The sequence below is a fragment of the Hippopotamus amphibius genome, chromosome 10 (assembly GCF_030028045.1).
Source record: "Hippopotamus amphibius kiboko isolate mHipAmp2 chromosome 10, mHipAmp2.hap2, whole genome shotgun sequence".
In the NCBI taxonomy this organism is placed as follows: Eukaryota; Metazoa; Chordata; class Mammalia; order Artiodactyla; family Hippopotamidae; genus Hippopotamus; species Hippopotamus amphibius.
The window spans coordinates 112,479,676-112,504,449 of NC_080195.1; the positions used below are offsets into that span (position 1 = coordinate 112,479,676).

At 38.6% G+C, this 24,774-nt stretch overlaps 1 protein-coding gene across 1 annotated transcript in view; it reads right to left on the reverse strand.

Moving 5' to 3' along the window:
• The window catches only part of DSCAM (DS cell adhesion molecule), a 653,261-nt gene that overhangs the window by 308,426 nt on the left and 320,061 nt on the right, over positions 1-24,774 (reverse strand). Inside the window, exons 5-6 of the mRNA XM_057696448.1 lie at positions 7,967-8,245; positions 3,360-3,635 (exon numbers count right to left, since the gene is read on the reverse strand). Of these exons, the coding sequence (XP_057552431.1) occupies positions 3,360-3,635; positions 7,967-8,245 (555 nt within the window). The remainder of the gene's footprint in view (positions 1-3,359; positions 3,636-7,966; positions 8,246-24,774) is intronic.

Genomic DNA, 24,774 nt, shown 5'->3' on the forward strand with positions numbered 1-24,774 from the left:
AACCATTTCCATCACCCCACAACATTGCTAGGGGTTCTTTCAATCCATCTTCACCCACCACAGGCGATCACATTCTGATTTCTATCACCACGTGTTACTTTTGCCTGTTCTTGGCTCCAAACCCATGTTTGAGTGTGCCCTCGTTACACACGCGTGTCACCTCTCATAACCACAGCACAGTTAGCAAAACTGGGAAATGTAACTTCGGACCCGTGCTAATGCAAAGTCTGCCGATTGACCAATAAGTCCCTTACAGCTCTTTTCCCCAGTCCAATCAGTATCTCACCCTACATATTTATTTGTGGTGTCTCTTTAATCTGCAACATTCTTCAGTCTCTGTTGTGTCTCTTGACTTTGACATGTTTGAAATTATTTTGTAGCCAGTTGCTCAGATTCAGTTTGATATTTCCTTGAGGTTTTCCAGTTTTGACAAATACCTTGGAATTGATGTTGTTTTCCTGTGCTTCTTGGCCACTTGTGTATTTCCCTTCTTAAAAGGTCTGCTCAAATCTTTTTGTCCATTTGTATGTTAGACTATTTGCCTTGGTTATCGATTTGCAGGAGTTCTTTATGTCTACTGAATACAAGTATACACACACACACACACATATATACTGGATATGATGAATACATGTACACTTAAATACGTCAGTACAAGTTTAGTTTTACATGTGTATATGTCAGATATCATAAAAATTACATGCAACATTTGCCAGACATATGTGTGTGTATATATATATAAGACACATTCTATATAATGTGGGTTAAATATTTCCTCTCATTCCATATTTGCCTTCATGTGAAATGGAGGAACTTTGCAACAAATGATTTCAAATACTTTAATTTGGGTTATTCTATCTGTTATAAACTCTGTAACACAATGTTGTAATTTTCTAATTGTTTACTTTGTCAATTGCTGTTTAAAGAAATTGAAAGAAAACAGTTTGCTAAATGTTTACTAACATGTTTGTCATTTCTCAAGCTCTTTATTCCTGTGGATCTGAGTTTCCATTTCAGGCCATTTTCTTTACCCTGTATGACTTCATTTACCATTTCTTAGCGCGCAGGTAGGTAGGTCTTCTGGCATAACATTCTTCAAGCTTTTGTTTATTGAAAATATCTTTATTTTGCCTTGACTTTTAAAGACTATTTTTGATAGCTATAGACATGTATATTGATAGTTTTTTAATGTTGAAAAGAATAAGTGAGAAATGTTCATTCCAGGCTCATGAAGACTGTAGTTTTTGCTTTTCCTTTTGTGTTCTGGGTTCCCCACCTCCGCATCTCATCAGCACGGGAAAATATCCTCAGGGGACATGTGGTATCAGTGTAGAAATCCCCTAATATTTTCCCCAGTGTCTACAAACAGTTTTGCTTTTCCCACAGTTTATAATTTCCATCTTCTTGCAGGTGAGTCTCATACATGCTACTCCATCATTTCCAGAAATAGGACCTGTTCTTATTCTGTCTTACAATTCCATTTTCCAGGTGTTCTGGTCTGATCTTAAACCTATAATTATTAGATTCCAGTTTCTTTAAACTTCCATTCCAGTTTCTTTGTCCTCATAGCAAAGACTCCAAGATTCTACATTATGTCAATGGCCATTCTTAGTTCATAACATTGTGAGTTTTTATAATCTGCGTTAGCCATAGCTGTTACAGGAGGTTACATCGTAACGAGGATACTAGTTAGACACCATTTTAAGGCAGTTACTAGGTATGCATTTGTAATTCTATTTCTGCTCTCTTTGGCGACATTAGCGCTGTCATCTCTCAGACGAGAAAAAATAAAGTGAAGCTTCTTGTCCTGAATGGAAACTGACGTGCGACAAATAAATCCGTGAGAAGGCTCAGTGTGCTCCTCTGCCCCCTCTTTTCATTCAAGTGACAGGCTTTTTTGGAGATGAAAGCAGACATAATTTTCCCAGTGAGGCCTGAGTGTCTTTGAAATCTTTCTCGCTGTCCCTCTCTGATAACCTCACCTCTTCCGACATCATTATAGGTTACCAATATGCTCTTTAGGGTTTCTTCGTCACATGAGATGGTTGCCAAGGTAACCAGGCCTAGACAGGTAATCTCTCCCTTTTCTACAAAGAATCTAAAATTAGTGACTATGTGAGGACTACAGGGCATCGCCATTAGCAAACTGGCTCTGTGCAAATTGGTTACTTTCTGCACTTAATTACTATGTGGAACACAGTGTCAGGCTTTTAATATGAGTACCATGCCTTCAGCTAATTTCGCCTCTGCTTTACAATGCTCAGTGTCTGCAAGGAAATGCTTGAATCAAAATAAGAACGTCATTCTAAGCCCGTTTCTTCTTAAAAATTATCTAAGGTTAAAAAAAGTAATGAGAAATATCCTCCTAGCATCAAGAGATATTTAAACTTGTTTTCATATATAAATGCATTTTCTCTTCTTCCCCCTTTAGGCTATATGAAAGTCATGTAGTTATTTTAATCAGTTGATAACAGATGAATTTTAAATTATATATAAAGGCACAGTTTCCAACAAGACATGCAAATATACAGATAAAAGCTCGTTCAATTATCTGCTGATAAAAGTATGTCTCCTGCTTGAAAGTTTTCTTGGTGGCTTTTTCCCTGGCAGATTGATAAGGTTGAAGGTGTAAGTAGGCAGTGTGTGGTTAAGAAAAGAAAACAACGTAACATACCTAAAACCTCTTATGATGACAGAAAGCAGTTCTTCAAAAATTCCATTCACTTAAATCTGTGGCTCTCTGGACCCAAATAGAGACAATCCTCAGAACTAGATGCCGTGTTTTTTTTCATCCCACCAAGCACTGCACTGTCGCTTCCAAAGTTGTGCTTATTAACTTTGGGGGGGCTATTTTGCCCCCCAGGGGACACTTGACAATGTCTAGGGACACTTTTGGTTGTCAAAACTGGAGAGAGGCACTGCTAGCATCAAGCAGCTTGAGGTCAGAGACACCACTCAAAATCCTACAGCATAAGGCAGCCCTCCAAACTAAGCACTCTGAGAAACCCTGGTGTAGAGGACAATGCACTGTCAACCAAACCATGAGCCTCAAGTTTCTTAGGTCTATATCTTGACAAGTGACTTTAAACGCAGGAGGGGGGCAACATTTATGTTACTTAACTTTATGTTAAATCACATTACTTATGTTACTTCTACCACAGACAGTGTTCATTTCACCAGAATTTATTCTTTTATTTACCGAGTTGAGCTTGAAACACTAGGGTAGATTTATTAGCTGGTCAGATAGATAGAAATCTTAAAACTGAGTTATGAGTGCAGTGTCACCCTTTGCTCTTGCTTTTGAGTGCTCTGGGGTTGGGTTCTTTTTTCAGCCGAACCCTGTAACGAGGCCCACTGACCTTCAAGGACCACCTGCACATAGTCTTGAGCGGACAGCTTGTCCTTGCGTGCAAAGCACTGGTACGCGCCCCCGTCACTTCGGACCATGTGATCCATTATAAGGTTTTCGTGGTTGATCCCTGTGATCCTCACATTTTTTCCAGGGTTGAGGATTTCACCATTGCGGTACCAGGAGAGCTCCTGGTCCTCACTTCCCGTCACGCTGCAGGATAAGGAGACCTGGCTGCCCACGCTGCCTTTAACTTTCCTGGGGCTGATGGTAGCTTTCAGTGGCTCTGGAGTTTGGGGGAAAGAGAAAAAAAGAAGGTAAAAACATCACACATGTAGAGATCATTTCAACATCATGTGCGATTTCTGACAAGGCAAATGCAAATTTGCAAGCACTTTTTGGCTATTTGTCGACATATCAGGGTGGGTTTTTTCCCTCATACAGAGCACTGAATAGTCAAAGATATTACATTGATCTCGTAAGTTAATGGGTTTTATGTAAGTTATGCAGTCTTAATTTGGTACTTGTAAATAGCACTAGGTAGGTCTTCTACCTATAATACTTCAAGAGTTAAGGCAGCAGAGGGATTTAGAAAGAATACTTTCTTTTAATCATCAATCTATCACGTATAATTGCTGTAAATGATAATGTGCACAGATTTTTCTGTTGAAATATTCAATTGTAAAGTTCTTGTCAAGACGGTTATCTTTCAATTGCTTTTGTATGGAATGACATTGCAAACACAAAAAGAAAAGAACATTAAAAAAAAAAAGAACACACTCCATATGTTCTTATTTCAGCATTATTTTGTGGTGCACCATTTTGTTTGAAAACACCCTCATCATTATTTGTTTTTTTTTTCCTAGGCTTCCTTCATTGTATAGCAAATAGACTGATGGTGGTCAGATTGCTTTCTCACTGAGTAAATGGAGTGTTAGCCCCCTGACAATAAGAAATGCAATGTCCCGGTTGCCAGCAAGGACAGAAATACTAGAATATTTAAGTCCTATTTGCCTCCTTCCGACGTGGCACAGAAGGATGTGCTCTGGGCCATTCTCACACACACACACTCACTCACATCCCCATGTGGCTTAATCAGGGCCGATAATACTCGGCTGTAAGAAAGCAGGTTGATATTAGAATTTGTGACCATGAAACAGGGTTTTTTCTTTAAAATGAGGCTAACTGTTTTGAACAGGGTGGTAACTCTCATCCTTCACTTTCTGTTTTCATTCAACAAACCCAATTCCAGGTTGTAAGTATTTATTGAACATCTACTATCTGCCAAGGATGGTGTTAAACTCACAGGTGAGACAAAGATGAACAACACTTGTGGTGCCACGCGCATGTACCATGAAGTCACCAAATATCTTTTGAACATCATTTATGTCCATCTTCCCCCAGTCCTGCAAGTTTTGCTTTATCATCTCCATTTTACAGAAGAAGACATGGTTATTCAGAGAGATTAATTTAACCAAATCCACTCAACAGGTAAATGGCAAAAGCCAGTTGTTGACCCCAGTTATTACTGACTTCCTGTGTCACCACATTGTGAAGTCTTTAGGGAGTTCAGTCTTCCAGGTGGACGAGGCAAATATGAGAATGCAGATAGTAACCTAAAGGGTCCATCAGAGACACGCACTGTGTGGAAGGGGAGCGACAGAATGTCCTCTGACATCAAGGGTGGATGGAGACAAGCTGGGATGAAGAGAGGGTCCCGTGAAGAGTGGGACGTGCAGGCATGAGAGCATGAAGCACAGCCAGGTCTCAGGAAGAATTTTGCATCAGTTTGGATGCAACACAAGGTCTCTGAAGGTGAAAAATTACACAGGAAGGGGACTTCCCTGATGGCGCCGTGGTTAAGAATCCACCTGCCAATGCAGGGCACATGGGTTTGATCCCTGGTCCAGGATCCCACATGCCACAGAGCAACTAAGCCCACGTGCCACAACGACTGAGCCTGAGTTCTAGAGCCTGTGAGCCACAAATACTGAGTCCGTGCGCTGCAACTACTGAAGCCTGCGCTCCTAGACCCGGTGCTCCACAGTAAGAGAAGCCACCATAATAAGAAAGCCATGTACTGCAGTAAAAGCAGTCAGTGCTCGTCCAGCTAGAGAAAGCCTGCATGCAGCAACGAAGACCCAACACAGCCAAAAAAATAATAATGATAAAATAAATAAATAAAAATAAGCATATGGACCTACATTTTTAAAAAAATTATCAAATCAGAGGGAGCTAAAGAAAGCTTTCTAGAATTTTTAGCGTGTGAGTGCTACAGGCAAACACATTTTTAGTAGAATCAACTGATCATATTATATTGGACAGACGACAGTGTGGAAATTGATGAGCAAAGGGGCACTGCAAATGTCTAGTGCAATTAAAACTCGATCTACTAACGAGAACTTCTGTATAGCACAGAGAACTCTACTCAGTGCTCTGTGGTGACCTCAATGGGAAGGAAGTCCAAAAATGCGGGGATATATATATATATATATGTATAGTTGATTCACTTCACTGTACAGCAGAAATTAACACAACACTGTGAAGCAACTATACTCCAATAAAAATTAATTAAAAAAAAAATCTAGGACTGGGTAGAGGTGGAGAGCACAGCTGAGAAACACAGTGAGATACGATCTCTAGGACTTGGCAGGACTTGGACATAAAAGAAAAGTCTTACAGAGGATCCAGAACTTAAAGTTTGCATTTGAGGGTTCAAGGGCAGAAGATATCTAGAATAACAAGAGCCTTGTACATGGTGGGAGATGGTGGAGAGCAGTTTGGGATAGTGCTCTTTGGAAGCACCAGCTAAGCACCTGATGTAAAATTGAGAGACATGGTGCCCATCTGACACTTAGCAAGGAGGCCGAGGCTGAGCGTGGAAAGTCAGGGCTGCTTTCAGAGGAGAGGAACTTGAAGCCATAGAATAAAAGAGAGCATCACAAGAAAAGAGACGGAAGAGAAGACGGTTCAGAATTTGGAACCCAGGAAAATCCTTCTCACCCAGAGAAGAGAGACCAAACAACGGAACAGTCAGAAGGGAGGATGGGAACATTAGGGATGTATTTGGAATTTTTCCAGATGTAGCAGATGAGTACAAGGATGAAAACAAGCATAGTCAGAATTAAGACTTTTCCACCAATAACTTTTAAAATGTAGACAGTGATAAATGCCTTTATAGAGACAGCAATAAAATACTCTGAGCCTTGAGCAGAACATAGGAGGGAAACAGGGGATGTCTGGGGAATGAGGCATTGCATTAGACTAAGAAACATGGAAAGTTTTAGACATTCAAGTGTTTGAAAACCACCTTCCATGTGGACAGAGCAGCAAGACTTGCACTTAGTGAAGGGATGTGTTTGTATGTGAGTAAGAAGTTATATATCACAGGAGTAGGTTTTTTTTTTTTTTGATAAAACTATGAGAAGTATGACCATACAGCTTTACTTGAGATGTTTTCCATACTATCCTAAGATATAAACTTTATTCAACAGAAACTGGGGAGCCAGGAAAGGTGGTGTTGAGCCTGCCTATTGGAGTGAGTCTTACTAGCTGTCCAGTGCTACACTGTTTCATCTAGAAGGTTCTGCAGCCACAGAAATGTAACTGTGCAGACATTATCCTTCATTTCTTTCTACTCTCAGCCTAAGCATGTTTGAATGACATTTGCAGGACTCATTCTGGACGGCTGATTCCAGGCAGTCATTGGGATATTCATTTCAAATATACTCGGGCCGATATTGTGCTAAAGCCGTCTACACCCAGGTGACACTGGAGAGGCAGTTGCATAAACAGGCATGAGGCTGGAAAAAAGCCAGGGCAAGAAAAGGCCTCCCTTTTCAATGCCAGACTCTTGTATTTAGTTTGTTCAGTACATCAAATTTTTATGTGTACAAATATGTATGATATCATACTGGTGACCGAGAGCTGTATATTTTGACCAAAGTTCTGCCACTCATTTCTGGCCATGTGATCCTGAGCAATTCACAGCGATTTTGTCTCTGCATGAGTAAAACGAAGGCTTTTTCACTAGATTAGAGCGCTTCCCCCTGCAATCACACCCCTCCCTCCTCTGAGTCTGCCTTCAGCGTCCTTCTCAGCATCTTCCTCACATCAGTCACTAAAAATCAGAGATGAGATATATCCACCATACTTGGACTAAATGATCTATAATATTGAGTCCAAGTCCAATATGTGGATAATTACATTCCTATATAGAGCCCATCATACAGCTGATAATAGCCCCATGTAGAAACTTAAAGCAGCATCTGGAAATAGGCCAAGGACAACTGCTTTGATCTGATCACCAGTGCTTGTGCTGACAGCACCATCCTGCCCTTCTCCCCCACTGATTTGCAGACAGGATGGCCATTCTGAATTCAACAGCTAGGTAATGTTATCTTGGAAATATATCCTGTGGCCCCCGACTCTCCAGCTCTGTAACCTCGAGCAATTGTAGCCTCAATTCCCTCGTCTGTAAAGTGGGGCTACTGTGGGTCTCAGCAGGGCTGTTGTGCAGATTCCTGGGGGCTACCGAGAAAGCCCGGGGGTCGGCTTGTAACAAGAGCTCCACCATCAGCAGCCAGCATCACCACTGCAAGTTACCGTGCAACTTACGTTTCACGTACAGGCGGCCTATCACCTTAGCAGTTCCATATCTGTTGGATACTTCACACACATAGCTGCCTGAGTCTGAGGGACGCGTGTTTTCAATAAGCAGCCCCGTCACAGTCTTCTGGAACCTTCCAGAAAGTTCCAGGGGCATGTTGTCCTTCAGCCAGCGGTAATCTGGCTCAGGGTGCCCGAGCGCTTTGCAAGGCAACTCCACACGCTGCCCTGCCATGGCTTTGCGATGATCAAACCCATCCAGTATGGACGGGGCTGAGTTCGCTGGGTCTGCAGAAGAAAAGAAAAACCTCTTAGATACAGTGGATGAGTTAAAGTGGTCATTCAGAATCATAGGGCCTCGTGTACAATTCAAATTCTATGTATCATTCCAACTATCGATACAGATCTTTAAGATTTTATATATATATATATATATATGAACAGAAAAAAAGCCCTATTCATATAAATCTCTTTTTCTCAGAATTTACAAAAAGTTGAAGCAGTTACGTCACTAAAGAAGATAGACACATGGAGAGATGCTCTGTATCACTAGCCACTAGGGTAACGCAAATCAAAACCAGAGTGAGAGACTACCTCACACCCACTAGGATAGCTATAATAAAAAACACTAACAATAGCAAGGGCTTGTGAGGATGTGGAGAAGAAACTGGAACCTTCATACATCGTTGATGGGAATGTAAAATGGTGCAGCCACTTTGGAAAACAGTTTGGCAGTTACTTAAAGTGTTTACCATAAGGCCCCAACCCCCTACTCCTAAGTATCTACCCTAGACAAAGGAAAACCTATGTTCACTCAAAGACTTGTTCACGAATGTTCGTAGCGGGATTATTCATAACAGCCCAAAAGTAGAAATAGTCCAAAGGATCACTGTTTAGTGGATGGATGTGAATATACATACATACTACTCAGTGGTACAAAAGAGTGAGCCACTGACTCATGTTACAACATGAAAGAACCTCAAAAGATTATGCTGAATGAAAGAAGCCAGATACAAAGCCATATATTGTAGGATTTGACTTACATGAAATACGCAGAAAATGAAAATCTATAGAGACCGATAGTAGATTAGTAGTTGCCTGGGGCTGGGCTTGGAATTGTCTGCAAATGGGCAACGGGGATCTTTTTGGGTAATAAAAATGTTCTAAAGTTGGATTACAACTCTATGTATTTACTAAAATCATTGAATTGTAGACTTAACATGAATGAAGTATGTTAAATCTCAATAAAACTATTTTACAAAAAAAGGAATGGGACATTTCTTTTACATTTTAAATAGACAATTTAAGCGATACTTGACATATGCTCTCATGGAGACATTTGGTCACACATAGAATTAAATCCACACAACATTGGATTTAATTTCCATCCCCTTGTCTTCAAACTTTTTATTTACATTTTTAAAAATCAGTTTTTAATCACAAAAACTTGTAAACTCACACAAAAGGAGAGAAAATGATATAATGCGTCCCATATATTCATCACCCAGATGCAGCGGGCATCACAATATTTCTATCCTTTTATCTGTTTATTTTTCTATTGCTTTTGGTGCTAACACACTTGAGTCAAGTCATAAAACCTATGTTATCCTATCACTCGATCACCAGTATGTTTCCCTGATGAAAATTAGAGTTTTCTTATACAACCACAATATCAGTATCACACAAGAGTAATAATAACCTCCTGGTGTCATCTATTATCTACTCCACATTCATTTTTTTGTAATGAGATAAAAAGTCATATTATTATTATTTTTATAATTGATATGACCAAATCAGGATTGTTCTACAGTTAACATTTAGTTATGTCTCCTTTTCAAATGTTTTTCCAGCTTTATTGAGGTACAATTGGCAAAAATTGCATATACTTAAGGTGTACAGTGTGATGCCTTCATACAAATAAACTTTGTGAAATGACCACCACTGTCGCTAATTAGCACTCATACCTCACATGGTCACCCTTTTCCCCTTTTCATTCCCCTACCGCTGCCCCTCCAGCAACTGCCTGTTTGTTCTCCGCACCAATGAGTCTGTTTCTGTTTTGTTATGTTTATTCACTTGTTTAAGATTCCACATATATGTGAAATCATACAGTATTTGTCTTTCTCTGTCTGACTTATTTCACTTAGCATAACACCCTCTGTGTCCATCCATGTTTTCACAAATGGTAAGATTTCATTTTTTGTGACTAAATAATATTTCATTGTGTGTATATATATATATATATTTATCTTTATTGGAGTATAATTGCTTCACAGTATTGTGCCAGTTTTTGCTGTACAACAAAGTGAATCAGCCACATGTATACACATAGCACATCTTCTGTATCCATTCATCTACTGAGGGACACTTATGTTGCTTTCGTATCTTGGTTATTGTAAATAGGGGTGTATATATCATACATTTTCAAATTAGTGTTTTTGTTTTCTTCAGATAAATACCCAGAAGTGGAACTGCTGGCTCATATGGTAGTTCCATTTTCAATTTTAAAAAAAATCTCCATACTGTTTTCATAGTGGCTGTCCAGTGACTGAGGGCTTTTTTGTTTGTTTGTTTGTTTGCTTTGGACATCCTCTCCAACACTTGTTATTTGTGGACTTTTTGATGATAGCCTTTCTGGCAAATGTGTAGTGATGTCTCGTTGTGGTTTTGATTTGCATTTCCCTGATGATGAGCGAGGTTTAGCATCTTTTTATCTGTTGGCCATCTGTATGTCTTCTTTGGGGAAAAAAATGTCTATTCAGGTCTTCTGCCCATTTTTTAATCAGTATTTTTTTTTTTGATGTTGAGTTGTATGAGTTCTTTGCATATTTTGGATATTAATCCCTTATCAGATATACCATTTGCAAATATATTCTCTCTTTCAGTAGGCTGCCTTCTCATTTTGTTGATAATTTTCTTCAGTGTGCAAAAGCTTTTTAGTTTCATGTATTCCCATTTGTTTATTTTTGTTTTTGTTTCTTTTGCCTGAGGAGGCATATGTAAAAACATATTGCTAAGATCAATGTCAAAGAATTTACTTCCTATGTTTTAATCTAGGAGTTTTATGGTTTCAGGATTTACATTTAGGTCTTTAATCCATTTTGAATTTATTTTGGAGTACTGTGTGAGAGAGTAGTCCACTTTGATTCTTTTACATGTAGCTGTCCAGTTTTCCCAACACCATTTCTCAAAGAGGCTGTCTTTTCCTCATTGTATATTCTTGCCACTTTTGCCATGGATTAATTGATCATATAAGTGTGGGTTCATTTCTGGCCTCTCTATTCTGTTTCATTGATTTATGTGTCTGTTTTTGTGTCAGTACCATACTGTTTTGATGACTGTATTTCTGTAGTATAGTTGGAAATCAGGGCACATGATGCCACCAGCTTTGTTCTCTCTCAAGATGGTTTAGACTATTCAGAGTTTCTTTGGCTTTCATACAAATTTTAAAATTATTTCTTCTAGTTATGAAAAAATGCCGTTGGTATTTTGATGTGAATTGCAATGAATCTGTAGATTGCCATGGGGAGCATGGTCATTTTAGTCATATTAATTCTTCCAATCCATGAGCAAGGTGTAATCTTCCCATTTGTTTGTGTCGTCTTCAATTTCTTTCATCAATGTATTATGGGTTTTGGAATACAAGTCTTTTGCCTCCTTGGTTAGATTTATTCTTAGGCATTTTATTCTTTTTGATGCACTCATAAATGGCATTGTTTTCTTAATTTCTCTTTCTGATAGTCTGCTGTTAGTATATAGAAATGCAAGAGATTTCTGTAATTATTTTTGTATGCTGTAAACTGAATTATTTGTATGTGTTCTAGTAGTTTTTGGTGGCTTCTTTAGGATTTTCTGTATACAGCATCATGTCATCTGCAAACAGTGACAGTTTTACTTATTCCTTTCTAATTTGGATTCCTTTTATTTCTTTTTCCTGTCTGATTTCTGTGGCTAGGACTTCTAGTACTATGTTGAATAAAAGTGTGAGAGTGAGTATTCTTCTCTTGTTTCTAATCTTAGAGGGAATGCTTTCAGCTTTTCTATGTTGAGTATGATATTAACTGTGGGCTTGCCATATATATGTTGAGGTATGTTCCCTCTCTACCCACTTTATTGAGAGTTTTTTTTAATCATAAATGAATATTAAATTTTTTCAAAAGCTTTTTCTGCATCTACTGAGATAATCATATGATTTTTATTCTTTGGTTTGTTAATGTGGTGTATCACATTGATTGATTTGTGGATACTGAACTCTTCTTGCATTCCAGGGATAAAGGGATAAATCCCATGGATCACGGTGTATGTTTCTTTTAATGCTTTATTGAATTCAGTTTGTGCTAACATTTTATCAAGGATTTTTGCAATATTCATCTGTGATGTTGGCCTGTAATTGTGTGTGTGTGTGTGTGTGTGTGTGGTAACTTTGGTTTTGGTATTTGAGTGACTGGATGATTCTGGCCTCATAGAATGAGTTTGAAGGCATTCCTTCCTTTTCAAATTTGGAATAGTTTGAGAAGTACTGGTGTTATCTGTTCTTTAAATGTTTGGTAGAATTCACCTGAGAAGTTGTCTGGCCCTGGAATTTTGTTTGTTGAGGGTTTTTTTTATTATTATTATTACTGATTAATTTAATTAATGGTAATCAGTCCATTTATATTTGCTATTTTTTTCTGATTCAGTCTTGGGAGATTGTACATTTCTAGGAATTTATCCATTTCTACTAAATTGTCCATTTTATTGGCATATAATTTTGGTGATCTCTTATGGTCCTTTGTATTTCTGTGGTGCTGGTTATAATTTTTCCTCTTTTATTTCTGGTTTTATTTGTAAACTCTCTCCTTTTGTCTTGATGAATCTAGCTAAATTTTTATAAATTTTGTTTATCTTTTCAAAGAACTAGCCCTTAATTTTATTGATCTTTCTATTTTTTTTTAGTCTCTATTTCATTTATTTCTGCTCTGATCTTTATAATCTCTTTCTTTCTACTAAGCTTGGGGTATTTTTTTTCTTTTTCTTTTTATAGTTCCTTTAATATAAAGTTAGGTTGTTTATATGAGATTTTTCTTATTTCTTGAGGTAGGTTGGTATCACTATAAACTTCCTTCTCAGAACTGCTTTTGCTGTATCTCATAGATTTTGGATTGTTGTGTTTTATTTTCATTTGTATTCATATTTTTAAAAAAATTTCCTCTTTGGAGGAGGAAAAAGATGGCGGTGAAGTAGAGAGACGTGGAGTGCATCCCTCTCCACAGATGCATTGGGAATGCACGGAAGGACGCAGTCATTCCCGCAGAGAACCAGCTGAACACCAGCAGACGGCCTCGGACACCAGAAAGGGCTGCGGGGAGCCCGACATGGCTGGTAGGGAGGCATCTACGAGGGCTCAAAGAGGGTGAAGCGGCAGAGCTGTGGCAGACGGGAGGGAGTGAGAAACATACGGAGGGTCCGCAGCGCAGCTCAGCATTCCCGGACCGAGACATCGATCCGCGGCTGAACGGAGGGTCCAGGAGCGGGAGCGTGGGAACCGGAGACCTGGTTCAGGGTGAGAAACATTGTTGCCGGTAGGGTGATGGACCGAGAGGACAGGAGGGAGGAGGTCCGCGGAGAGGAGTGCCGGTCCCTGAGAGCTGCCCGGCCATGATGGCGGCTGGAGGCTGCAGGCTCCCGGGCGGGGGGAGGAGCCGCGCGCATAGCCTCTCCCTCTCTTTCTGTGCCTCTGCAACAGGCAGTGGAGAGACGCCCTGCGGGCCACCTAAGGCGCTCAGGGATAACAAGCACCCTCAGGCACTCGGGCGGGGCTAGATTAAAACTCCTTGCAACGCCAGCAGCAGGGAGGCTGCCGAGAGAAAAAAAAAAACCAGCATCAAAAAGAAAAAACCCCAAGAGAGGCCCAACTCTAAGACTTTCTGTGTACGCCTGAGCCACCAGCGCCCTCTGCAACAGGCACCTCCAAGCCTGACTGAAACAACAGTGTGCCACTGCTCACTCACTCCCAGGAGAAGGAGCCACTATTGTACCCTCTCCCTCCCCACACACCGAGGCTTACAGACGAACAATAAAGGAACCTCTGCTGGTCACAGAATAACGCAAAAAAAACCCAAGGCAAGGAGAAGGACACTTACAGTTGAGACGCTAAGAAAACAGAAGTAGTAGTATCAATACCTATTGAACTGGTCCATTCTGGGATCAGTTCTGGATTTTTTTTTTTTTTCTTTCTTTCTCTCTCTCTCTCTTTTTTTTTTTTTTTTTAATTTTTTTTTTTTTGATTTATTAAATACGATCTTAGCCCTAAGGGATCTACAAGTTTTATACATAATTTTTTAAGGATATTTTTTATTCTTTTTTTTTTTATTTGCCTTTTTATATACTTCTATATCTAGCTAAGTTTTTGGTAGTACGGACAAAATATCTTTCATACTTTCCTTTCATCCCTTTCTATTATACACTTCTATTCCTTTCTTTTTCTTTGCATATTTCCAACCACACTATGCTCTTCTGTTCCCCTTTCTTCCAGCCATTTTAAGTGTATTTTATCTTAACATACTTATAAGCAACACTATCGGTCTGCTCAGACTCCTTGCTCTATTCTCCAGATGATGCACTGCCTTGGTATTAATATTAGGCTTTTGTCTTTATCTTAGTTCTTAGTACAGTTGTCTAATTACATTCTGAGAATCTCCATTCTCTCTGGTGGTACTCCAGCCCATTTCTATATTTGATCCTAGCTTACAAAATCTCCCTGGATTCATGTTTGTATGTGTAGGGTGTTATTTGTTGTTTGTTTGCTTTTGCTTTTGTCTCTGATTTGTTCTGTTTCAGTTGTCAATTTCTGCTGGGTTTCTCTTTGAATATCTGATAGCACACTGGGGTTCTGTCAGGTCTTTCTAGAGCCTTATGTCCTAACGGATTCAATAATTGTGTGTCTTATACATGTATGTGTTTCCTAGACTGAATATTCGTTTAATCCAATACTTGGACATTAGTCTGAGGCTTGGACAGTCTTCTATAAACACCTCTATCACCAGGAGAAGCAACCCCAAAAGCTTGGACAACCATGAGGAAACAAAGAAACCCCATGCAGGCAAAGGAGCAGGAAAAAAACCCACAAGACCAAATCAATGAGGAGGAAATAGGAAAAATGCCTGAAAAAGAATTTAGAGTAATGATAGTAAAAATGATACAAAATCTCGATAACAAAATAGAGAAAGTACAAGAAACAGTTCATAAGAACTCAGAAAAACAAACAGCAATGGATAACAAAATAACTGAAATTAAAAATACTCTAGATGCTATAACCAGCAGAATGACTGAGGCAGAAGAATGAATAAGTGAGTTGGAAGATAGAATGGGAGAAATAAACGCCACAGAGCAGGAAAAAGAAAAAAAAATAAAAAGACTAGAAGACAGCCTCAGAGACCTCAGTGATAACCTTAAACGTACCAACATTCGAATTATAGGCATCCCAGAAGAAGAAGAAAACAAGAAAGGGTCTGAGAAAATATTTGAAGAGGTTCTAGTGGAAAACTTCCCCAACATGGGAAAGGAAATAATTCACCAAGTCCAAGAAGCACAGAGAGTCCCATACAGAATAAACCCAAGGAGAAATACACCAAGACACATATTAATCAAACTAACGACAATTAAACACAAAGAAAAAATATTAAAAGCAGCAAGAGAAAAGCAACAAACAACATATAAGAGAAAACCCATCAGGATAACAGCTGACCTTTCTACAGAAACTCTGCAGGCCAGAAGGGAATGGCAGGATATACTGAAAGTGTTGAAAGAGAGAAACCTACAGCCAAGAATACTCTACCCAGCAAGAATCTCATTCAGATTTGAGGGAGAAATCAAAAGCTTTCCAGACAAGCAAAAGTTCAGAGAATTCAGCACCACCAAACCAGCCTTACAACAAGTGCTAAAGGAACTTCTCTAAGTAGGAAACACAAGAAAAGGAAAACACCTACAAATACAAATCCAAAAAAATTAAGAAAATGGTAATTGGAACACACATGTCAATAATCACTTTAAATGTAAATGGATTAAATGCTCCAACCAAAAGACACAGACTGGCTGAATGGATACAAAAACAAGACCCTTCTATATGCTGCCTACAAGAAACCCACTTCAGACCAAGGGATACATATAGACTGAAAGTAAAGGGATGGAAAAAGATATTCCATGCAAATGGAAGTCAAAAGAAAGCTGGAGTAACAATACTCATATCAGACAAATTAGACTTGAAAGTAAAGACTATTAAAAGAGACAAGGAAGGGCACTACATAATGATCAAGGGATCCATCCAAGAAGAACATATCACAATGGTAAATATCTATGCCCCCAATATAGGAGCACCTCAATACATAAGGCAAATGCTAACAGCTATAAAAGGGGACATCGACAGTAACACAATAATAGTGGGAGACTTGAACACCCCACTTACATCAATGGACAGATCATCCAAACAGAAAATAAATAAAGACACACAAGCTTTAAATGACACATTAGACCATCTCGACTTAATTGATAATTATAGGACATTCCATCCAAAAAAGACAGACTACACTTTCTTCTCAAGTGCACACGGAACCTTTTCCAGGATAGATCACATCTTGGGTCACAAATCAAACCTCAGCAAATTCAAGAAAATTGAAATCATATCAAGCATCTTCTCAGACCACAACGCCATGAGACTAGATATCAATTACAGGAAAAAATCTGCAAAAAATACAAACACATGGAGGCTAAACAATTCACTCTTAAACAACCAAGGAATCACTACAGAAATCAAAGAGGAAATCAAAAAATATCTAGAAACAAATGACAATGAAAACACAACAACCCAAAACCTATGGGACGCAGCAAAAGCAGTTCTAAGAGGGAAGTTTATAGCAATACAGTCCTACCTTAAGAAACAAGAAAATGATCGAATAAACAACCTAACCTTACACCTCAAACAACTAGAAAAAGAAGAACAAAGAAACCCCAAAGCGAGCAGAAGGAAAGAAATCATAAAGATCAGAGCAGAAATAAATGAAAAAGAAAGGAAAGAAACCATAAGAAAAATAAATGAAACTAAAAGCTGGTTCTTTGAGAAGATTAACAAAATTGATAAACCATTAGCCAGACTCATCAAGAAAAAAAGGGAGAAGATGCAAATCAACAGAATTAGAAATGAAAAAGGAGAAGTCACAACGGACACCTCAGATATACAAAACATCATGAGAGACTACTACAAGCAATTATATGCCAATCAATTGGATAACCTGGAAGAAATGGATACATTCTTAGAAAAATACAATCTTCCAAGACTGAACAAGGAAGAAATAGAAACCATGAACAGACCAATCACAAGTACAGAAATTGAGGCAGTGATTAAAAATCTCCCAACACACAAAAGCCCAGGACCAGATGGGTTCACAGGTGAATTCTATCAAACATTTCGAGAAGAGTTAACACCTATCCTTCTCAAACTCTTCCAAAATATTGCAGAAGGCGGAACACTCCCAAACTCATTCTATGAGGCTACCATCACCCTGATACCAAATCCAGACAAAGATACTACAAAAAAAGAAAACTACAGACCAATATCACTGATGAATATAGATGCAAAAATCCTCAACAAAATACTAGCTAACAGACTGCAACAGCACATTAAAAAAATCATACACCAAGATCAAGTGGGGTTTATCCCTGGGATGCAAGGATTCTTCAATATATGCAAATCAATCAACGTGATACATCATATCAACAAATTGAAGGATAAAAACCATATGATCATTTCAATAGATGCAGAAAAAGCTTTTGACAAAATTCAACACTCATTTATGATAAAAGCTCTCCAGAAAATGGGCATAGAAGGAAATTACCTCAACATCATAAAAGCCATATATGACAAACCAAAAGCCAACATTGTTCTCAATGGAGAAAAACTGGAAGAATTCCCTCTAAGAACAGGAACAAGACAAGGGTGTCCACTCTCACCACTGTTATTCAACATAGTTTTGGAAGTGTTAGCCACAGCAATCAGAGAAGAAAAAGAAATTAAAGGAATCCAAATTGGAAAAGAAGAAGTAAAATTGTCACTCTTTGCAGATGACATGATATTATATATAGAAAACCCTAAAGACTCTACCAGAAAACTGCTAGCACTAATTGATGAGTTTAGTAAAGTAGCAGGATACAAAATTAAGGCACAGAAATCTCTTGCATTCCTATACACTAACAACGGAAGAGCAGAAAGAGAAATTAAGGAAACTCTCCCATTCACCATTGCAACAAAAAGAATAAAATACCTAGGAATAAACCTGCCTAAGGAGGCAAAAGATCTGTATGCAGAAAACTTTAAGACATTGATGAAAGAAATCAAAGACGACACAAACAGATGGAGGGACATACCATGTTCCTGGATTGGAAGAATCAACATCGTGAAAATGACTGTACTACCCAAAGCAATTTACAGATTCAGTGCAATCCCAATCAAATTACCAATGGCATTTTTCACAGAACTAGAGCAAGAAATCTTACGATTTGTATGGAAACGCAAAAGACCCCGAATAGCCAAAGCAATCTTGAGAAGGAAAAATGGAATTGGTGGAATCAGGCTTCCTGACTTCAAACTATACTACAAGGCCATAGTGATCAAGACAGTATGGTACTGGCACAAAAATAGAAAGGAAGATCAATGGAATAGAATAGAGAACTCAGAAGTAAGCCCAAACACTTATGGGCACCTTATCTTTGACAAAGGAGGCACGAGTATACAATGGAAAAAAGACAGCCTCTTCAATAAGTGGTGCTGGGAAAATGGGACAGCAACATGTAAAAGAATGAAATTAGAACACTTCTTAACACCATACACAAAAATAAACTCCAAATGGATTAAAGACCTACATGTAAGGCCAGACACTATAAAACTCCTAGAGGAAAACATAGGCAGAACACTCTTTGACATACATCAAAGCAACATCCTTTTTGACCCACCTCCTAGAATCATGGAAATAAAATCAAGAATAAACGAATGGGACCTCATGAAACTTAAAAGCTTTTGCACAGCAAAAGAAACCATAAACAAGACTAAAAGGCAACCCTCAGAATGGGAAAAAATAATTGCCTATGAAACAACGGACAAAGGATTAACCTCCAAAATATACAAGCAGCTCATGCAGCTTCATACCAAAAAAGCAAATAACCCAATCCACAAATGGGCGGAAGACCTAAATAGACATTTCTCCAAAGAAGACATACAGATGGCCAACAAACACATGAAAAGATGCTCAACATCACTCATCATCAGAGAAATGCAAGTCAAAGCCACAATGAGGTATCACCTCACACCGATCAGAATGGCCATCATCACAAAGTCTGGAAACCACAAATGTTGGAGAGGGTGTGGAGAAAAGGGAACTCTCCTGCACTGTTGGTGGGACTGTAAGTTGGTACAGCCACTATGGAAAACAATTTGGAGGTTCCTTAAAAAACTACAAATAAACTACCACATGATCCAGTCATCCCACTACTGGGCATATACCCAAAGAAAACCATAATCCCAAAAGAAACTTGTACCATCATGTTTATTGCAGCACTCTTTACAATAGCCAGGACATGGAAGCAACCTAAATGCCCATCAACAGATGAATGGATACAGAAGATGTGGCATATATATACAATGGAATATTACTCAGCTATAAAAAGGGATGAGATGGAGCTATATGTAATGAGGTGGATAGAACTACAATCTGTCATACATAGTGAAGTAAGTCAGAAAGAGAAGGACAAATATTGTATGCTAACTCACATATACGGAATCTAAAAATGGTACTGATGAACTCAGTGACAAGAACAAGGAAGCAGATACAGAGAATGGACTGGAGAACTCGAGGTATGGGAGGGGGCGGGGGGTGAAGGGGAAACTGAGAAGAAGCGAGAGAGTAGCACAGACATATATATACTACCAACTGTAAAATAGTCAGTGGGAAGTTGTTGTATAACAAAGGGAGTCCAACTCAAGGATGGAAGATGCCTTGGAGGACTGGGGTGGGGAGGGTGGGGGGGACTCGAGGGGGGGACGTCGGGGAAGGGGGGAATATGGGGATGTGTGTATGAAAACAGTTGATTGAACCTGGTGTACCCCCCCAAAAAAAAAAAAATTTCCTCTTTGGTTTCTTCAGTGATCCATTGGTTGTTTAATAGCATATTGTTTATCTGTCACATGTTTGTGATTATTGCAGTTTTTTTCTCTTGTAGTTAATTTGTCCTCTCATATCCTTGTGGTCAGAAAAGATGCATGATATGATTTCAATCTTAAATATACTGAGACTTGTTTTTGTGGCCTAGAATGTGATCTGTCCTGGTAAATGTTGCCTTTGCACTTGAAAAAAAATGTGTATTCTAATGCTGCAGGATGGAATGTTCTATATGTATATATATATACATAAAGCCCATCTGATCTAATGTTTTATTTAAGGTGAATCTTTCCTTATTGATTTTCTGTTTGGATGATCTGTCCATTGATATAAGTGGGGTATTAAAGTCCCCTACTATTACTGTGTTGCTCTCAATTTCCCAATTTAAATTTTTCAATATTTGCTTTATATATTTAGGGGATTTTATATCAGGTGAATAGATTCAATTGTTATATATTCTTTTTGGATTGATCTCTGTTTCATTTTGTAAGGTCCTTCTTTGTCCCTTTCAGTCTGTGTGTGTCTTCAGATCTGAAGTGAGTCTCTTGTTGGCAGAATATATATGGATCTTGTTTTGGGGTTTTTTGTTTGTTGTTTTTGTTTTTGTTTTCATTCAGCTCCTCTATGTCTTTTGATTAGGTATGTACTTATTCCCATTTTGTTAACTGTTTTCTGGTTGTTTTGTAGTTCTTTTTGTTCCTTTCTTCTTTTTATGCTCTCTTCCCTTGTGATTTGGTAACTATCTCTAGTGTTATGTTTGGATTCCTTTCTCTTTTTTGTGCTATTATAGATTTCTGGTTTGTGGTTACCATGATATATATCTATATCTATATCATCTATATCTATATCTATCTACATATGTATATCTATCTACAAATACACATATATATGTGATTATTTTAAGTTGATGATCTCTGAAATTTGAACATATCCTAACAACCCTGCATTTTTACTTCCCAATGCTTAATATATTTGACTTTGTATTTTACATCTTTTTGTTTTGTGTATCCCTTAACTGCTTATTGTGGATATAAATCACCTCACTGTTTTTGTCTTTTAACATTTTTACTCACATAAGTAGTTGATCTACTACCTTTATTGTATGTTTGCCTTTATCAATGAGATTTTTCTTTTCATAATTTTTATATTTCTAGGTACTGTATATTCTTTTTTGCTTAGAGAAGTTCCCTTATCATTCCTTGCAAAATGGGTTTAGTGGTGAATGTTGAAATCTTTTAGCTTTTGCTTGTCTGTAAAACGTCTATCTCTCCTTTGTGGAGTGTTCTTGATATTGTCCTTTTATTATTGTAAATATTGGATAACATCTTACGGAAAAACTCAAACAAACTTTTTGGCCAACCACTATATAATGCCACTCACTCCTTTCTGGTCTGCAAAGTTTCTTCTGAAAAGTGAGCTGATAGTCATCTGAGAGTTCTTTTGTACTTCACTAATTCCTTTTCCATCACTATGTTTGTTTCTCTCTTTAATTTTTGCCATTGTAATTGCAGTGTGTCTTGGTGTGGATATCTTTGGGTCACCTTGTTTGAGATTCTCTGTGCTTCCTCAACCTAGATATTTGTTTACTTGCCCTGGACAGGGAAGTTGTCAGCTATTACTTCTTTAAATAAATTGTCTTCCCCTGTCTGTCTCTCTCCTCTTTCTGAAGCCCCTATAATGTGAACGTTAGTATGCTTGATGTTGTCTCGGAGGCTTCAAACTGTCCTCATTTTTTAAAATTTTTTTCTTTTTTTCAGTTCAGATGAGTGATTTCCTCTACTCTGTCTTCCAGTTTGCTAATCTGTTCCTCTTTATCATCTAATCTACTGTTGATTCCTTCTAGTGTATTGTTATTTGTTATTAAGTTCTCCAGCTCTGTTTGGCTCTAACTCTTTGTTAGACATCTCACTGTGTTCATCCATTCTTGAGTTTGTTGAGCATCTTTATGATCACTACCTTGAAGTCTTTTTTGGGTAGATTATTTTCTCCACTGCACTTAGTTCTTCTTCTGGCATTTTATCTTGTTCTTTTGTGTGCAATATATTCTCTAGTTGCCTCATTTTGTCTAATTCTCTGTTTTTATTTCTATGTACTAGGTAGGTCAGTTACATCTGTTGATCTTGGAGAAGTGGCCTCATATAGGAAACATCTTATGGGTCCCAGCAGCACACTCTGCTCTGGTCACCAGAGCTATATGCTCTAAGGGTGCCCCCTCTGTGGGCTGCATACACCCTTCTGTTGTCATTGGGCCCACTATTGTAGGTGCACTGGTAGGCAGGGCTGGACCCCAGCCTGGTCGGCTGGCAGGCCCTGCCTGAGGCAGATGCTGCTGCCCCACTAGTGGGTGGGGCTGTGTCTCCATGCAGCAGGCTGTCAGCCTGGGTGGGGGAGTCCAAGGTCTGCTGCCAACTGGCCCATGGGTGGGTAAGCCTCCAACACTAATAGGCAAGAGAGAGGACTCCAAGAAGGCACTTGCCAACACTAGTGTCCTCATGGTAGAATGGGCTCTCCAAAATTGCTGCCACCAGTGTCTCCCCAGGAGGAGTCCCAGTTGCTTAATGCCTCTGTGGGAGGCTCTCCAAGATCAGCAAGTGAGTCTGACCCAGGATCTTTTCAAATTACTGCCTCTGCACTGGATATCAGAGTGTGTGAGATTTTGTATGACCCCTTTAAGAGTTCCATTTCCTTCAGCCCTCCAGTTCTGCTGTACACAAGCCCCACTGGCTTTCAAAGCCAGACATTCTGGGGATTCGTTTTCTTGATGCAGGACCCCCTGGCTAGGAAGCCTGATCTGGGGCTGACTCATCACTCCTTGGGGAGAACTTCTGCAATTGTGATTCTCCTACCATTTGTCAGTTGCCTATCTGGGGGTGTGGTCTTGACTATATCACATCTCTGCCCCTCTTATCTGCTTATGGTGGCTCCTTCTTTATCTCTTTAATTGTGGGAAACTAGTCCTCAGTTCATTCTCATCAACAGTTTCTCTGTAAATAGTTCTAATTTTCGTGTGCCCATAGCAAGAGGTAGCTCAGGATCTACCTACTCTGCCATCTTGGCTACACCCCCTTACCAGTGATCTTAGTTGTTATGGCTCTTGTTTCTCTTTTAATTCAGATAAGACTCTCCTCCTATTTCCTTTCATGTCTTTGACTTGTTGAGGAAACCAGGTGAGTTATCTTACAAGAAATCTCACATTTTGAATTTCTCTCTTCATGGTGTCATTTAACCTAGTCCTCTACTGCCATTTTTCTTATAACCAGAGTTTAGTTCTAATGGATTGTTTAGATCGAGTCCGACCTTTTCTCTTTCCCTTTGCATCAACATAATGTGTTGCTTTCCCACACTCAGTGATGCTAAATTGATCAGCAAATTCAGACGATAATGTTTGTCTGAATTAAGTTATTTTATTAAGGGTTGAAGATGGTGATTTTAATTTCCTTTTTCTTTCACATTCAATAGATATAATTATTCTGTAAATAAGAACTTTTCTTCCTGAACTAGGGTTATTTGGTTATCTTGAAATTCAGTAGTTATAGGAAAAATAGAAAGAAATTTTGTTGTTTTATTTAATGACCAATTATCAAAATCAAGAATTGGCGCCTGCCTTATTTATCTCTAAGTAGATGAATAAGATTCTTATGATTGCTTTTGTTATATTAAATGTATATGCATGTGCACACATGTAAGTCTATATATGTACATATGTGTGTGTACATATATACACACATATGTATATATTTATACATATAGATAAATTTTTGACAAGATTCCATTTATGTTTCAGGCTCTTCTTATATGTTTCCTGTCCCAGACCAATAATCCATCCTTCTTCCAAGCAGCCATGACCATGGTCCCTGTTATTGGGGAATAATATTTAAAGGAGACTATGATCTAGGTGGTAGAGGTGTTGTTGCTGTTGGCTGTCCACTGCCCATTGAAAAGGAAAAGAACTTGGAATCACATACTTAAAATAAGTGTATACTGATACTTTCTATTGGATATTTCATGAATTTTATCAATTCTTTGGTTTCCTATTTTTATCGTTTCTCTTACACTGAAAATCTTTGTTCCAAATAAAAATAACAAAAACATAGTCCATTTTTCCCTCTGTTATAGTACTTGATAGAATGAAATTCCTCCCATACGACTAGGGCTTCCCATACTACTGAGTCTTCTCTCTCTGTTTAGTGTTCCACTCAGGCTCAATTTGATTCCTAAATCCAGCAGTTTCCCTCAGTCTCCTCTCTTCTGAAAGTAGTATTTGCTAAATATTTCTGAGATCTGCAAGGAATTAGGCCACCACTGAACTATGTGATCTCATGGCCTTTTTGCATTCATCTTCAACTCAGAGCTCAAGCAGGTCTACCAAAGTGTTGTGAATATTCTTAGACACATTTCCCAAGGTTTCCACTCAAGAGATGGTCCTCTGCTTTTTGCAGGGGCGCACTTGTTGACTGTTTTGCAGTCCTGTGACTATATAGTAATCCCAATAACTCTTCCCCTTTCACTATCCATCCACTTATGTTATATTGCTGGCCCTCCTACACTGGACCTGTTGTTGTCAGTAGTTTGTGCACACCCACCCACATTTAAGAGTTTCTGGGAATCCCCATCACCTAGTTATGTTGATGT